Source organism: Pteronotus mesoamericanus, unplaced genomic scaffold (genome assembly GCF_021234165.1).
Source record: "Pteronotus mesoamericanus isolate MK-2021 breed Mesoamerican mustached bat unplaced genomic scaffold, CSHL_Meso_final scaffold_165, whole genome shotgun sequence".
Lineage (NCBI taxonomy): Eukaryota > Metazoa > Chordata > Mammalia > Chiroptera > Mormoopidae > Pteronotus > Pteronotus mesoamericanus.
This window is the reverse complement of record NW_026555307.1, coordinates 4,161,191-4,178,109: the sequence shown is the minus strand read 5'-3', so window position 1 is coordinate 4,178,109 and position 16,919 is coordinate 4,161,191. Positions and strand designations below refer to the sequence as shown.

The window sequence follows — 16,919 nt, the reverse complement described above, 5'->3', positions numbered from 1 at the left end:
AGGACATGTGGGTTGATTCTGGATGTGGGATATTACAAATAAAACTGCTATGTACATTTGTGTGCAAGTTTTTGTGAGAACATAACAGTTTTCATTTCTCTAAGGTAAATGTCCGAGAATGCAACTGCTGACTCATGATAATTACATGGTAATTCTATGGTTAGTTTTATAAGGAACTGACAAAATTTTCCAGCGTGGTTGTACCATTTTAAAGTCCCAGCAGTGATGTATGAGTGGTTCAGTTTCTCCACATTCTCACCTGCATTTGGTGTAGTCACTATTTTTTATTTCAGCCATTCTTGCATTCCCTAATGGGTGATGACATTGAACCTCTTTTCATGTGCTTATTTGCCATCTGTATATGTTCTTCAGTGAAATGTCTGCTCATTTCCTTTGCCCACTTTCTTATTGCTTTTTTTTTCTTTACTGTTGAGTTTTAAGAGTTCTTTATATATTCTAGATCCTAGCTCTTTGTCAGATAGATGGTTTGCAAATATTTTCTTTTGGTCCAGAGTTTTCCTGTAGCTTCTTCACATGGGTTTTCACAGTACAAGTTTTTAATTTAGAAGTCCAGTTTATCAATTTTTCATTTTATAGATTGTGCTTTTGGCGTTAAGTGTAAGAACTCTGCTTAGCTCTAGATTCGAAAACTTTTCTCTTGTTTTTTTTCCTTAAAAGTTTTATAATTTTACATTTAACAGTTAAGTTCTTGATGCAGTTTGAGTTAAATTTTGTACAGGGTGTGAGATTTAGGTTGTGGTTTATTTTTTGCCAACAGATGTCCACCTGCCCCAGCACCATTTGTTGAAAGGCCATCCTTCCTTCTCCCACTTGCTTTTTGGACCTTGGTTGACTATGTATGGTGTGGGTCTATTTCTGAGCTCTCTATTTTGCTCCACTGATCCGTGTCTCTCCCTCCACTAAGTGCTACCCTGTTGTGATTGTTGCAGCTATGTAGTAAGCCTTAATATTGGGTAGAGTGATTATTCCTAATTTATTCTTCTTTGCCAGTATTGCTTTAACTATTCTAGGGCTTGTTCTTTGCCATATAAATTTTAGGATAAGCTTATCAATGTCTACACAAAATCTTGCTAAAATGTTATAGGAATTGCATTAAAATTGTAGATCAGTTTGGAGAGAAATAACGTCTTCCCTATGTTGAGCCTTCATGAACATGGTATATCTGTCAAGCGTTTAGGCCTTCTTTGATTTCTTCATCAACATTTTGTGATTTTCAGCATACAGATCCTGTCCATATTTTGTTAAATGTGTACCTAAGTATTTTATTTTCTTTTGAGCAGTTGTAAATAGCACTGTATACATAGTATGTACTCATGTGCTAAGCTCTCTAACTTAATGTGTGTTCCATACTAAGAAAATTAATTTGACTTTACAAAGAAGATATAGTGGTGTTCTCTTTTGGATTGCCAAATTATACTACCTTATTTAAAAAGCTTTACCTTGGGTTACTCTAACCTAAGAATACTGAAATGACTATATTTCTCATTCATGTGTGGCTCTTCAGCTGCAGGGTAATGTGTATACATGGCTGTGCATCTTTCATTCTGTTCCCATGCTGCTGGATGTGTATGGTCCAGAAAGTCACTCCCCCTAGGTGAGTGGCTATGAAAAACACAGGATTAAAAGGGCAGATGATGTTTCAAAAGATAAGATGGGAAGTAACAACGCCCCCAGGTCATCAGTGAGTCTGTGCGGCTAGAAGCAGTTAGTGCATCTCTCTGTTGTTCTTTTTGCATTTTTCTACACTCTGTTCTTCCCCACCTCAGTTCATTCAGTGTATAATAACAAGAAGCTTAAAACATGTTACACTATCTGTTGAATTTATTGGATAAAGCCTTATGTTCCCTGCGCTTTTAGAAACTCTTATCTTTTCTTCTTGTAATTTCTTAAAAAGACACAAAACCAAATTACTTTGTGTCTATGATTAACTCAAAACTCTCTCCAACCCCATTCTCTATGTATTTAGAGTTTTAAAAAAAAAGGCTTTACTGAAGTATAATTTACATAAAATAGAGTATAGCAGGTCCTCAAATAAAGTCATTTCAATGTAACACTGATAGATGCTGTGGGAGCTTAACTCTTCTTTATGTCAATTAGCCAATGGGAAAATTGGTTTTGTAATACATCATTTGGCTTAACATCGCAGAACCTATGGATGATGTTAAGCGAAGATTTACTGTATATCCATGTGAAGTATATACCATTTGGTGAGTTCTTACAGATGTGTACATCCATGAAGCCATCATCACAACAAGATGCAGAGCATTCGCACCACTGCTGAGAATTTCCCTCTGCTGCTGTGCAGCTCTTCCCTTCCTCCCTTCCTACCCGTCCCAGGCACGGACAGTTTGTCAGACGTACATATCGCAAACATAACCACTGATCTGCTTTGCGTCATTATAGACTCATTGGCATTTTCTAGAACTGTATGTGAATGGAACCATACTGTACACACTCTTTGAATGTGGCTTTCTTTACTCAGCAGAATGTTTTTGAGCTCTATATTGCACCAATAGATCATTTCTTTTTATTGCTGGGTAGCATTTTGTTAAATATACCATAATTTGCTTATCTAATCACCTGTTGGTAGACATGTGAGTCTTTTCCTGTTTTTGGCTTTGTGAATAAAGCTACTGTGACTATTTGCGTATGTCTTTGTATAAATATGTTTACTTGGGTAAATACCTAGGAGTATAATTGCTGGGGTCATACAGTTAAGTGTATGTTGAACTTTATAAGAAACAGCCAGCTTTCCATAGTGACTTTAGCATTTTTCCATTTCAGCCAGCAGTGTGTGAGAGTTCTAGTTGCCCCACATCCTGTTAGCACTTGGTATTCTGAGTTTTTAACTTTAGCCATCATCCTGGTAAGTGTGCAGTGGTATTTTTTTGTGTTCCCACCGACTTAATTTGTTTTTGATTTTTTGAAATATAATTTACGTACAGTATAATTCACCCTTTAAAGTTAGCCTAGGGTTTTTTTAAATTTTTTTAAGATTTTATTTATTTATTTTTAGAGAGATAGGAAGAGAGAGAAAGAAACATCAGTGTGTGAAAGAAACATCAACTGGTTACCTCTTATATGCCCCCAGCCAGGGGCCTGGCCCAAACCCAGGCATGTGCCCTGACTGGGAATCAAATGGTAATCAAACCGGCAACCCTTTGGTTCACAGGCCAGCGCTCAATCCACTGAGCCACACTGGCCACGGCAAATTTAGCTTAGTTTTTAAGTGGTGACATTTTTAATCATCAGAAAGTGAACTAGATAACCAAAGTTTTAATCCTTGATCGGTCACAGAAAACATTGACAAATTAATTCCACTATCAAAATGTATGATACAACATCACAATTTGTTTGTTTTTCATGATATGGTTTATAAATCAGTTTTTTTACTCTTTTAATTACTGATTTTTCTTATTTCATATGATTGATTTTAAAACCACTGTGAATAATAAGGTAGTTTCATGATAAAAATGAAGGTGAACTATGGAGATAAGTAGCAAACAATTTTATGAGGTTTGACAAATGAATTCAAGGTCTCGTAATCACCAGCAGCACAGTGAAGATACAGAATATCTCTATCACCACAAAATAGTCCCTCCTGCCCCCCTGTAGTTACTCTGTCCCCCACTCCCCAACAATCACTGACCTGTTTTCTGACACTTTATTTTGTCATTCCTGATTTTGATTTGCATTGCTCTGAGAACAAAAGATGTTATTTTATGTTTATTGACGGGCTGTTCACCTGTCTTCTTTTGTGAAAAGTATTTTAAAATCTTTTGCATATTTTTTTAAGTTACATTGTGTTTTTTGTTTATTTTTTTAAAATTCTGGTTGGTACAAGTCCTTTGTGAGATATACATGTTGCAAATATTTTCTACTATTCAATGATTTGACTTTTTAAATTTTTCTTTTCTTTTTTTTTTTGAGAATTTTTGTAAGAGTTTATTTGAGCCAAATTGACAACATAAGCCAGGATCTCGAATGTTCTTGCCTTTTGATTTTCTTTCTCTTTTTTCTTTTTTGGTCAATATTTATTCTTTCCTTAGAAGATAATTTTTCATAGTTTATTAATATACCATATAAAACATTTCAGAAAAATGAGCAGTTAACTATTTACAAATATTGCCATTCTTCCAGAAATTATGGGAGTTACCTTAGTCAGTTTCAGTAAATATCAAAGTTAAGCTCAGGAAAAAATAATGCTGATTTATTTGTGAAGTTTTCCTCCCGTTAACCTAATATATCTCAACATATCAACACATCTCCAGAGAGACAGTATGTTTTAGTGGTCTCATTCTTGGGCTCCAGAGTTAAGGTTGAGTTTTACTATTAGATCCCCCATTTATAAGGTGTTTGACTTTGGACATGCTAGTTAATATCTCAGGTCTCAGTTTCTTTATCTTCTGTGAGTTCCAGTAAGCATTTAAAGGGCTTTTGAATTATATTTCACATAGTATTTTTGTAACAAGAGGGTTTTCAAGTTTTCTATTCCATAAAATTGCCACAATCAAATTCTCTCTGGCTCTGTTTGTTCTGTTCTTCCTTATAATGTATTACCTGTAACTTTTTAGTCTGATGAAATCAACCTTCATAGGGACAAATCTATCTGAATTTTGACTTACGTTCTTAAGGTGTTGTACAAGATCAGCACAGAGCTTGTAACCTCCTTTAAGCACACACTGGACCGTAATGTCACACTATCTTACATCTTTTATAACATCCTTAGGCAGCTGCTCAATTCTGTCACAGTGATGCCATGGGGTATGAGGACGTATTCCACAGAACAGTGCTGTGGGTACATGAATAAATTCAAGTCATTCCCTGGCCAGTCCTCATCCATAATGTCTATACCTCGTCCATAGTCTGGCACCTCTGCTCCAGGCCACATTTCCCTCAGGGAAAGCAGGAAGGTCCATTTTCGTAGTCTTTTTTAGAGAGGAAAGATTTATCATTTTTAAGCCTAGTTTATCATCGTTTCCTTTTATGTTCTTGCTTTGTGTCTTAGCTAAGAAACCTTTGCTTATCCCAATGTTGCAAAGACTTTCTTCTGTGTTCAAGTTTTATGTAGTTTTTACATTAGGTCTGTAATGCATTTTAACTTTTGTTTTGGTGTGAGATAAGGGTTGATATGCAGTTTTCCATGTATGGCTACCCAATTGTTCCAGCAGCACCTCTTGAACAGACTTGCCCTTCCCTGTTCAATTGCCTTGGCATAATACGGTATTATTTTAGGGGTTGCTTTCTTGAAAATAAAAGTTAATCCCTTGACTTCCATACCTTTCCAAAGTAGTTCAAATTTACCCGTGGGCAACCTGATTCTGGATCCCACTGTGAGCTCGAATTTTGCTGAGGGGGCGTGGGGGCAATTGGCTTCAGCTCCTTCAGCCTGGTTTCTTAAATACTAATGACATTTCTATTTCTATCTTCTGCACTTACTAGAAGCTGGCAAAGATTCCTGCCAATGGACTTGGTGTGAATGTGACCAACCAGGACGGCTCCACCCCACTGCACATTGCAGCCCTGCATGGTCGGGCAGAACTGATCCCCCTCCTTTTGAAGCACGGTGCCAGTGTGGGTGCCAGAAACACAAACCAAGCTGTCCCACTCCACCTGGCCTGCCAGCAAGGCCACTTTCAGGTATGGATTGTCTCTCAGGCAGAGTGTGAGAGTGCTTGCTTTCCATTAGAACTTCACTTGGGAATGTGCAGAGGGGCAGGGGCTTGACAGCCCCTTTCCTTCCTCCCAGCCCCTAGATTCAGAGGTGCACATAGATGGGCCACTCAGCCACAGAGCACAGAATTCTGATGCTTCTGGGGTTGGAGCCCACGCCCCTCCCACTGTCAGCCCCATCTGGGCTGTCATTCTGATCCTGACCCAGAGGAGCTCTCTCTGTTGCTTGGGGGTTGGTCTTCGAGGGCTCTGGCTACGTGTCAGCACCTTGAGGTTCCCACAGCCCGTGGTCTGTGGTCTGTGGTCTGTACCAAGCAGGTCAGCCTGGTGTGGAGCACAGCCCTCCAGGCTCCAGAGGGGGGCCAAGAGATAACTGTCGCAGGCTTGCCTTTTGTGAAGTCCCCTTTTCTATTTTGAAAATTATCTACATTTTCTCATTTTCCCGTAGTAGTTCTAATGCAAGTAAGTTTTCTGAAGTCAGGAACCATATTTCAGGTCTTCCATCTCTCTCCTAACACCTCACTAAGTACTTCAAGTATCAGTTTACTCATCTGTAAAACTGGAGTTATAATTTCAGATCTCTGTGGGGTAGGTCAAATGATTAAATGAAAAAAAAGTGCCTGGCACACGGCTCACCCTCAGTAATTATTAACTGTACCCCCCACCCCAGGCCCTTTAAGCTGGTCTGCTTTCTCCTGAGGCCAGTCCTGTATCTAAAGAGCCTTCTAGATAAACTTAGAGAAAAGTCAAAAGGATACCAAGTTAGAGAATTTCTCCCTGCCAATTTTAATTAAGGTTGAAAATTATCCTTCTCTGGGCTAGGTGGTGAAGTATCTATTAGATTCCAACGCAAAACCCGATGAAAAGGATATAAGTGGAAACACACCCCTCCTTTACGCCTGTTCCAGTGGCCACCATGAAGTTGCAGCACTGTTGATACAGGTAAAGGGCCGCCACGGCCTAGGAGCTGCTGACCCTGGTCAGTGATGGGCATTCATCAGGTGGAGGGCCCCTGGCAGCGCACTGGAGGTGGCTGGGGCTCACCCTTTGCTTTAAGATGCCCCTGGGGAGAGGAGCTTTGCACCAGATTTCCATACAGTGGTTCTCAGATGGGAAATGGGTCTCAGTGTCTGCGCTGCCTCAGGGATGCAGAGTGAAGGGCACCAACACTGCTTTTGCTGAAGGTTTGGATCTTGACTCATTTACCTGCAGGGTAGATTGAATTGTATGAGAGTAATCAAACTCCTACTTTAGTGTGAGCTGAATGTCCTTTGTCACTTTTTTTTTTTGTCTCTTGATAAAGGTTATATGTGTTGATTGTAGAATAAGGAATTTAAAGGAGAATACCCAACTTGCTTGTCATAACCCTATACTCAGAGGCAACTCATATCAGTGGACTATAAAATATGTGCACAATTTAGATCAATATTGTTTTCTATCTTGCTTATTTTCACTTAAGGTATAAAATTTTTTTATTAAAATCTCGAATTTTTTATGGAGGAAATTTAATTTCTACCTATTTAATTTTTAATTTTTTTAGGATTTTTTAAATTGTTATTTTACAGTTGTTCCAATTTTTCCCACTTTGCCCTCCTCCACCCAGTCCACCCCCTACTTCAATAGTCAATCTCCACACTGTTGTCCATGTCCATGTCATTCATACATGTTCTTTAACTAGTCCCTTCCCCTTCTTTCCACCATTATCCCCCTCAGGCCTCCCATCTGGCTGTTGTCAATCTCTTCCATGTTTTCCATGTCTCTGGTTCTATTTTGCTCATTAGTTTATTTTGTTCATTAGATTTGTCTTATAGGTGAGTTATGGTACTTGTCTTTCACCGAGTGGCTTATTTCACTTAGCTTAATATTCTTCAGTTCCATCCATACTGTTGCAAAAGGTAGGAGTTCCCTCTTTCTTTCTACTGCATAGTATGCCTTTGTGTAAATGTACCATGGTTTTTTGATCCACTCATCTACTGTTGGGCACTTGGGCTGTTTCCATCACTTGGCTTTGTAAGTAGTGCTGTTATGAACATAGGGGTGCAAAAGTTCTTTTGAATTGGTGTTTCGGGATTCTTAGGGTATATTCCCAGCAGTGGAATCACTGGGTCAAAAAGCAGTTCCATTTTTAATTTTTTCAGGAGATTCCATACTGTTTCCACAGTGGCTGCACCAGTCTGCATTCACACTAACAGTGGACGAGGGTTCCCTTTTCTCCACATCCTCGCCAGCACTTGTTGTTTGTTGACTTATTAATGACAGCCATTCTGACAGATGTGAAGTGATATCTCATTGTGGTTTTAATTTGCATCTCTCTGATGGCCAGTGATGTTGAGTATCTTTCATGTGTCTATGGGCCATCTGTATGTCCTCCTTGCAGAAGTTCAGGTCCTTTGTCCATTTTTTAATTGGGTGGTTTGTCTTCCTGGTGTTGAATCATTTGAGTTCTTCATCTACAGGGTCTGGCAGAACTAACATCTGCTTGAGTGTGGTTGGTAGGGTAAGGATATGGGTATAATGATTTATAATTTTAATTTGAACAGTTCACCTAAAATGTCATATGGTGTGCTCAAGTATGATATTGTCATGTTACCAAATTACATGCTTATGATTTTTTAATAAAAAAGGGGCATTATTTGTGCCAGAGACTGTATTTTGGATATTAAACCCTTGTCCAAGGTATCATTGGCAAATATGTTCTCCCATATGGCCATTTCTTTCTTTTTTTTGATGATGGTTTCTTTAGCCATGCAGGGGCTTTTTAATTTGATGTAGTCCCATTTGTTTATTTTTTCCCTTATTTCCCTTGCCCAGGAAATACATCAACAAAAATATTGCTACCTGGGATATCTGAAATTTTACTGTCTATGTTTTCTGGTAGACTTCTGTGGTATCATGACTTATACTTAAGTCCTTTATCCATTTTGAGTTTATTCTGGTGTACGGTGTTAAGTTGGTGGTCTAGTTTCATTTTCTTGCACGTACCAGTCCAGTTCTCCCAACACCATTTATCGAAGAGGCTATCTTTACTCCATTGTATGCTTGTATCCCTTTTGTCAAATATTAATTGACCATAGATACATGGGTTTATTTCTGGGCTCTCTATTCTGTTCCATTGGTCTATGTGTCTGTTCTTATTCCAATACCAGACTGTCTTGATTGCAGTGGCCTTGTGCTATAGTTTGATATCAGGTATTGTGATCCCTCCAACTTTATTTTTCTTTCTCAAGATTGCTGAGGCTATTAGCGGTCTTTTTTTGTTCCATATTAATTTTTGGAGTATTGGTTCTAGATCAGTGAAATATGACATTGATATTTTAATAGGGATTGTGTTGACTCTATAAATTGCTTTGGTAATATGGATGTTAAAAACCTCAATTTTTAATTGTTGCGTAACCAATGATGTACCACATAGCGTTTTTTTTGTGTGTAACTGTCCCTGCTCTATACATTTTGATGACTTCTATTTTTTCTGCCATAATGATAAATGCTGCAATGAATATCCCTATACATAAATCTTTTTCTCAATATTACTTTAACCCCAACATTTTAAGAAAAATTTCAGACATACAGAAAGGCTGAAAGAATTTTACAGTGAATATCCATCTAGATTCTGCATTAATAACCTTTAACATTCCTTTTGATTGTACTGTTTCTCTTTCTAGCATGGGGCCTCCATTAATGTCTCTAACAGTAAGGGCAACACAGCACTGCATGAGGCTGTGATAGAAAAGCATGTCTTCGTCGTGGAGCTGCTGCTTCTCCACGGAGCATCAGTTCAGCTCTTGAACAAGAGGCAGTGCACAGCTATAGACTGTGCTGAGCAGGTAAGTGGGAGGGCATCCCAAGCTCCCTCACAGCTCACTTCAGATAATCCTTGTGTGTAAATCAGATCCGAAATAGCAGTAGTCAGACTGCTGAATTGCTGTGCCTGAAGTCTGCCAGTGTGGTTGAACACCTGGTCCTTGGTCACCTGGTCAGAAGTGGGCTGCTCAGTAGCCAACAGTCAGTCCTTCAGGGGCAGTTTTCAAAGACCTGAGGAGAAGCACTCCCCCACCAACAGCAGGTCTAAGGTCCTAGTCTGGTCCCCTGATGAGCAGTCAGGTCCTCGCAGGGAAGTAGCAAGTTGAGACAGAGTCCTGGTTTCACCCTCCCTGTACTGGGAGTGAATCTGTGGTCTGAGCAACATGATGAAGAAAGTTTGTTCAATGGAAGCTTTAAAACTTCTTGAGTTTTGCATGGAGAATTGTGATGACCAATGTACATTCTTCCGTGCACGTTTGCCATGGAGAAATGGTGAGGAAAGTCTTTCTCATGGGGAAAAGGTAGCTCTTTTCTTTTCCCATTTTCATGTTAAATCTTTATCTACTTTTCTACTGAAGGTAAACAACTAGTAGGCTGCTAAATGATAACTGCTGACAAGTTAAAGTTACCATAAAGCCAACCTACTCATAGGCTTATATTAATTTTTTAGTTTCAGACATTTCTTAACAGTATTCAGATATTTTAAACTTTCAATTTAACACTTTCTCAAACAATGATATTGGTGAATGTTTTTATTGAGTACTTACTGTGTGCTGGGTCCTTGATAAACTCATGATAACTCTGAAGGTATAGGTCCTATTATTGTCAACCTAATTGCACAGAGCAGTGAAATACCCGGCCCTGAGTACAGAGCAGAGGGCAGAGCCAGGCTCCAAATGCAGGGCTGCTCTTGACCAGTAGGCTTTTTGGCCTCAAGTTTTAGCTGTAGTTGCTTCTTAGCTCTTCTGTCCAGCTACACAAATACTGACATTTAGATCAAAAGGAGGCAATTATCTGCTGAGAAATAATAAAAAAATATTACTGTTAACTTTTCCCTTTCAAATTGTAGAATTCAAAAATAATGGAATTACTTCAGGTAGTACCAAGCTGTGTGGCCACGTTAGATGATGTTGGTGAAACAGACCACAAGGAGTACGTTACTGTTAAGATCAGGAAAAAATGTAAGAACTTACATTCTTTCTGTAATTCTCAATTTGGGAATTATTTGGAAGTTCACAAGTTGTTGCTGGCTTTCATTTAATTGTGAATGTAAAATGTAATTATGGTTGTGATTGGGGATGGGATGAGACACCAAAGAAATGTATGTTATATCCTAATTTATCAGGTATTTTGATATTGGAACTCTGGTTGGTTGTGATGATGTCTCAGCATTACCTTCAAGGTCAGGCCTCCACTCACCAACTGGAGAGGAGGAGCAACCTCTGGTAGTTCTCTCCTGCCTCATGTACCAAAGCCAGCCCTTTTTCTAAGCATTTCCTAAACATCGGGGTAAATGCTACCTTTAAGGAATTTTTTTTGGTTGATGGTAATTAGAACAGCATTTGTCAAACAGGTAGGCCTCAGTATTTTATTTTCTTCTTTTTTATTTTTATTTTTTAAGTTGCTATAGTTTAAATGGTGGTCCTTGTTTTGGTATATGTGTGAGGGTTTTTTTTTTGTTTTTTTTTTTAACATTTTAAAGAGATGGGAAAGGAAGGAGAAAGAGAGGGAGAAAAACATAGATTAGTTGCTTCTCACATGCATGTCCCCAAATGGGAACATGGCCTGTAACCCAGGCTGGCGACCTTTCAGTCCACACGCTAGAGCTCAGTCCACTGAGCCACACCAGCTAGGGCTTGTTTTGTTTTTTAAGTTACAATATGAGTCTTCAGTGCAATAATGTGAATAAACCCATGCGTATATCTGGATAATCCATAGGCTACTCACTATAATTGGCTGGGGACCATCAGTGTATTAAGAATTTTTCTTTGTTTCGTGGGGGTTCACACAGTAATAAATAAATGTTTCTTTAAACAAATGCAATATTTTCAAAATTTTGCCAAAGTAAGAAAATTGAAAGGCTGTATCTATGCCATAATTTTAAAACAATTCTTAAACTATATTTGAAGTTTTCAGATATTTATCCTTTTCTCTACAGGGAACTCAAAAATGTATAGTCTACAAGACGAACCTTTTACAAGACAGTTTTATTTTGTCCACTCAGTTGGTCAGTTTAAGTGAGTATAAAGTTTGAGTTGATTCTGTGCTTTTGACCCTCCCTGCCTTTACTGAAAAGCAGCTTGAATGGGCTGTAGACAAATCTGCTCTCATCAAATGCTGCCACCTTGTGGCCAACCACAGTGTTTTGCACCGCTATCCCAAACACTAAATTAGTTTGTTTTTGGGTTTCAGGGGAAGGACTTCAAGGGAGATTATGGCAAGAGATAAGAGTGTCCCTAATTTTACTGAAGATTCTTCGCATGAGGTGAGTTATTAAACACTGGATTTTAATAATATTTTTTAAAGCTTGGCTTTTTCAAAACTAACCCAAGGTAAACACATTTCTCATTTCATTATTCCTTTCGCTGTAAGAGTCAATAACAAAACAAGCTCTTCACTGGGATGGTCAAGAGTATAGATTTCATTTATCATTATACAGGGTCCAGCACAAATGACACCGCTTTTTGATTATAAAACCTTTTATTACAAAATCATAAGCATGTAATTCTGTAACCTAACAATATCATACTCAAGCACACCATATGACACTTTAGGTGAAATGTTCTAATTAAAACTATAAATTATTCCACCCCTACTCTTATCCTACTAACCACACTCAAGCAGGTGTTACTTCTGCCAGACCCTGTATTTAAAACACATTTCTAAGCTGAGAAAGGAAAGTGAGGAAAAAGTAGAAAATAGTTATACACATGGAAAGACGCTTCAGTTTGTGGTGTGTACACTTGGTGAAATATCTTGTTTCACTAAGCAAATTAGCGAATTTGTTAATCACTAATGTAAGAAAACAAGTTTATATATAAATAGGTAAAAAAACTTCTCTAAATATAGTATACAGGTGCTCATATAGACAATTCTGTACATAGCCATCTTCCGACAGCACTATTTAATCAGTCAATTATAAAAAGAGGCCTGCTTTACATTCTGTGGTGCTGTTAGGTTACTTTTCTCAAAAACATGACTTTTTACCCTGGCTCGTATGGCTTAGTGGATTGAACGCCAGCCTATGAACTGAAAGGTTGCCAGTTCAATCCTGAGTCAGAGCACGTGCCTGGGTTGCGGGTCAGGTCCTGGTCCCCAGTAGGGGAGTGCAAGAGGCAACCAATTGGTGTATCTCATCACACATTAATATTTCTCTCCTTCTCTTTCTCCCTCCCTTCCCCTCTCTTTAAAAAAGTAAATAACATCTTTAAAAAAAAAATGACTTCTCTTTGCTACTTGCCAATATAAAATATGACTATTGATGAAAATTTGAATTTATAGCATGTGTGGCACAGGTTTATTGGAACGAGGATATAAATGTTCTCAATCTTTGTTTTAGAGAATTAAAGTGATTTTTATTAACATGACCCATTTTGAGCTCATATTTAATCTTTCATGGCTTTGCTAACAGATCTGCTGCTGGGTGGGAAACCAGCAAACTTTGAAATCTGCGTGGATTCAATCAAGTGCCAGCTCTTCCCTCGCTAGCTATGGGACTTTAGGCAGAGTGCTTAACTTTGCTGATCCTCAGCTGTAGAATGGGGTTAACAATAGTACACACTTGCTAGAATTGTAAAGATTAAATGTGAAAACACATAGAGCATGTATGCTGTGTCTGACACATGCAGTGTGTACATGTCAAACTATCACCACAGGAATGTTAGAGTTAAATTATGTCTAAAAAGTACTGAGCACACTGGATGGCACATACAAGCACTCAGGGGTAGCTGTTACTGTCATGGTGGTTGTTTGAAGTACAGCACACACGTGTACTGTTTGAAATGTACCTTCTCTTTAGCCAGGGAGGCAAAAAGTCATACAGCAACAGAAGAACCTGTCAGACCAGAACAGATCTCAGGCTGCTGACAAAGGAGAGGGTGATCAGCCTGAGAAGTGTGGACTGAAACAAACTGCTCCTGGAAACAGGCGAATGCTCCGTAGACATACTGTCAATGATGCAATTGTACTGAAGGGCCCAGAGACTGCCAGCAACCTCACTGTTCCGCAGGAGGCTAATATTTCACAGTCTTAACAGTAATAAGAAATTAATTTTGTTGCCAAGGAGTGAGTCCTTAACAGTAAGATGCCGAGCATGAATAGAACTTAAAACTCAATGTACTTTCTGTTTGGCTTGAGAGAAAGCAGAGAGTTCCTGAAAGCTTTTCTGTGGCTGGAAGATACAACAAAGAAAATGATCACCATCTCTTTCCTCTTCACAGCTAATGAATATGCTTGAAAAGGACTAGACAAAAATTCTAGTGGTGTCCAGTTCCTTAAGATTGAGGTGTATGAGTCTTCTTAAATTTTTTAAAAATTGATTTGGAGAAACATTGATTTGTTGTTCCTCTTATTTATGCTTTCATTGGTTGATTCTAACATGTGCCCTGATCAGGGATCAAACCTGCAACCTTGGCGTATCAGGACGCTCTAACCAATGAGCGCCCCAGCCAGGGCTGTTTCTTCTTAGTTATTAGGGTTCCTTGGTTACAGTGAGAGTTTTCATCACCAGATTCTGACCTCCTCCTGCTGAAAGGTGCTAAACCTCTGTGACATATATAAATTAACCACAAGCTAAAAGAATTCCTCCAACTGGGATGAGCTGAAGAGAAGCAGTTTAGGTTCTATGGTATGGTGGAGCCCAGGCAGAAATGTCACATTTGAATGAAGAAAAAAATAGTACCTGGAAAATGTTCCTTTGCAAAGCAACACTTGAACCCAAAGATACCTAAATGCCATTTTGATGTTCATTTTAGTGAAACTATGTTCGACTCTATGTATGTGGGAAAAGGTGGGTATAATTTTTCTAACAATAAAATAAGTACAGATATCTGATCACTGCACACGTGCACCTGTAGCAGTGTCTTTAGAAACACACTTTTCCATTAGGAACCTTCCCTTAAATATTTGTCACATCCGAGGATGATGGTAACAGAAAGTAGATTTGGCACATCTTTTTGTTGTCTTTTAATTCAGATTCAAAACTTAATAGCACAAACCAGGTCAAAGTAACTTTGAGTTAGAATTTAATGCCATTTATTCCTTTTTATGAATTTCTATAAATTATACTCTTATTTTTTTATGTTAATTGGTATAGATCCACAAACATGGATTTGTTCTGAGTACATTTTCAAGTAACTTTGTAATAGGGCAATGGCTTTGTGCATGTTCTTAGAAATACTTGTGTATGTACAGAAGGGAGGGGCTGGTTATTTTTCTACAAAGTAATTTATGATTTCTAATTTTCTAATGTGCCTTGGGTATGTGCCAAATGATGGGAAAGAAACAGTAAACTTTATGATTCTTGAGCGTGTCATGGTGTACTTTTTTTAGTTTATGTTTTGCTATGGAGATAATGTGTTTCAAAACCTCTCTGCTACAAGCATGTGCTTTGTGTGGAGCACTGGAGGAAGATTTTATTTTTCAGTTATAGGAGTGACTGACTGAAATGTAAACTGGATCATTCAGTGCACATCATTAACCATCTACCCTGACTAGGGCTGACAATACGTTAGACATGGTGCATAGGGTCCACAAAAATGATTTCTTTTAAAATCAGAACAAAAATGAATATATTATAGCTTCTGAGCCCACCCACACAGGAAATGAGTGCTGTAGCTTTGCAAATTTAATTCATTTTTCATCCTTTTCTCCACTTTTGAACAACTCATTGACTTAAGTTGCTATTGCTCTCTACCATCCTAATTAAGAAACCATATCCTATAGTTTTATCAAAACAGCCATTTCCAGTACACAATGATACCACCAAATTTTTTGGATAGTACAATATAATTTTAACAATTGCTCTGGCAGGCAGAATCATCAAATGAGGAAATAAGTTCAGAGAAAAGGGGCTAATTTGCTTGCGCTATCAGAGCTGGGGACAAAGCACAATTGGCAATGACTGGCAGTATCTGAATCTGCAGTTTCCAGCTTGGTGTACCCTTCTCCTAGAGACAGAAACACCTGAATGGACTGTCAGTCTTAGGGGAGGAGTTTCCTCTTTAGCTAAACTGGTAATCAGCAGAGTGAGCCATCTGAAGTGATTTCCCCTGATTATATTTAAAAACACTTTGGGGTTTTTTTCCCTCCAATTGCTTTCCCACTTAAAACTAAACTTGAACCCCTTTTAAAAGCACTCATTGGGCCTTTCCAGCGTTTGGGTGAGTGTTGTTGAACTACTTGTTTGACAACTTAGAAATTGCTAATGCCCAAATTTCAATTCTGAATGTTTTGAATTCAAAGTATTGCCAGTTTAGAATAACCACTCCCCATTCCCTAGACTGAAATGTGTTCCACCCAAGAACTTCTCTCCCTGTATACAGACCCATTTTCCATTCTCAAATGTCTTTGAAACAGAGAGTTTGACAATCTTTAAACATATCCACATCAGTAGTTGACAGTGGTAACAATACTTGCTGAGAATTGTCTGGTGTCCCTCTGGCATTTTTATATAACTGAGATCTAAAGCAAAATTTACCTGTAATTGGATTTTTTGTTTTTCAAAATCCTTCATTGAAATGTACTTTTGACTATTTAATTCTGTTCCTTTAAAAAAATGCTGACGTTCTTAATGGTTCTACTCACTCATTTGTTCATTCAGAAATCCTAGTCACTGCCCTGGATGGTGTGGTTCACTGGATTGAGCACTGGCTTCCAAACCCAAAGGTCACCGGTTCAATTCCCAATTGGGGCACAGGGTTGCAGGCCAAGTCCCCAGTTGGGGGCATGTGAGAGGCAACCTCACGCAATGACATTTCTCTCCCTTTCTCCTTCCCTTCCCCTCTCTCTAAAGAAGTAGATAAATAAAATCTTTTTAAAAATTAAAAAAAAATACCAGTCACTGAATTTCAACATTTTCTTCATTAACTACAGTTACAAATTTCAAATCTCTAATAAACTCTCAAATGTACAATAATTTAAACATACTTCAGCAGTATGCTAGCTAAAGCAGAGATTACAACTGTAAACTACATTTCCCATCACTTTTTTGCAGCTAATTCTATTCATCACATTAAACATTTTAACTTCCTCTTGGGCTGGGTCTCAGAGCTAAGACATCTAAAAGGCTGTATTGAACAGCTCACTTTAGAGTTAAATTTATGACTTAAATTTATGAGCAAAGGGGAGTGAGGCACAATATAAAACATGACATTTGCTTTAGGTTACTTGCAACTTGATGAAGAAGCCCGAGCATTTCTATCAAA

At 38.3% G+C, this 16,919-nt stretch overlaps 2 protein-coding genes across 3 annotated transcripts in view; one reads left to right on the top strand and one right to left on the bottom strand.

Moving 5' to 3' along the window:
- The window catches only part of ANKRD27 (ankyrin repeat domain 27), a 55,654-nt gene extending 40,544 nt beyond the window's left edge, over positions 1 to 15,110 (top strand). Inside the window, exons 23-29 of one of the 2 annotated variants that reach the window (XM_054588972.1) lie at positions 5,464 to 5,661; positions 6,517 to 6,636; positions 9,357 to 9,518; positions 10,565 to 10,676; positions 11,654 to 11,732; positions 11,908 to 11,980; positions 13,514 to 15,110. In XM_054588972.1, coding sequence (XP_054444947.1) covers positions 5,464 to 5,661; positions 6,517 to 6,636; positions 9,357 to 9,518; positions 10,565 to 10,676; positions 11,654 to 11,732; positions 11,908 to 11,980; positions 13,514 to 13,747 — 978 coding nt within the window. In that variant the 3' untranslated portion in view covers positions 13,748 to 15,110. The remainder of the gene's footprint in view (positions 1 to 5,463; positions 5,662 to 6,516; positions 6,637 to 9,356; positions 9,519 to 10,564; positions 10,677 to 11,653; positions 11,733 to 11,907; positions 11,981 to 13,513) is intronic. The other variant, XM_054588973.1, reaches the window with a different exon arrangement.
- Positions 1 to 16,919, bottom strand: part of RPL13 (ribosomal protein L13) — a 241,807-nt gene that overhangs the window by 206,662 nt on the left and 18,226 nt on the right. The gene's annotated exons all lie outside the window — the stretch shown is intronic.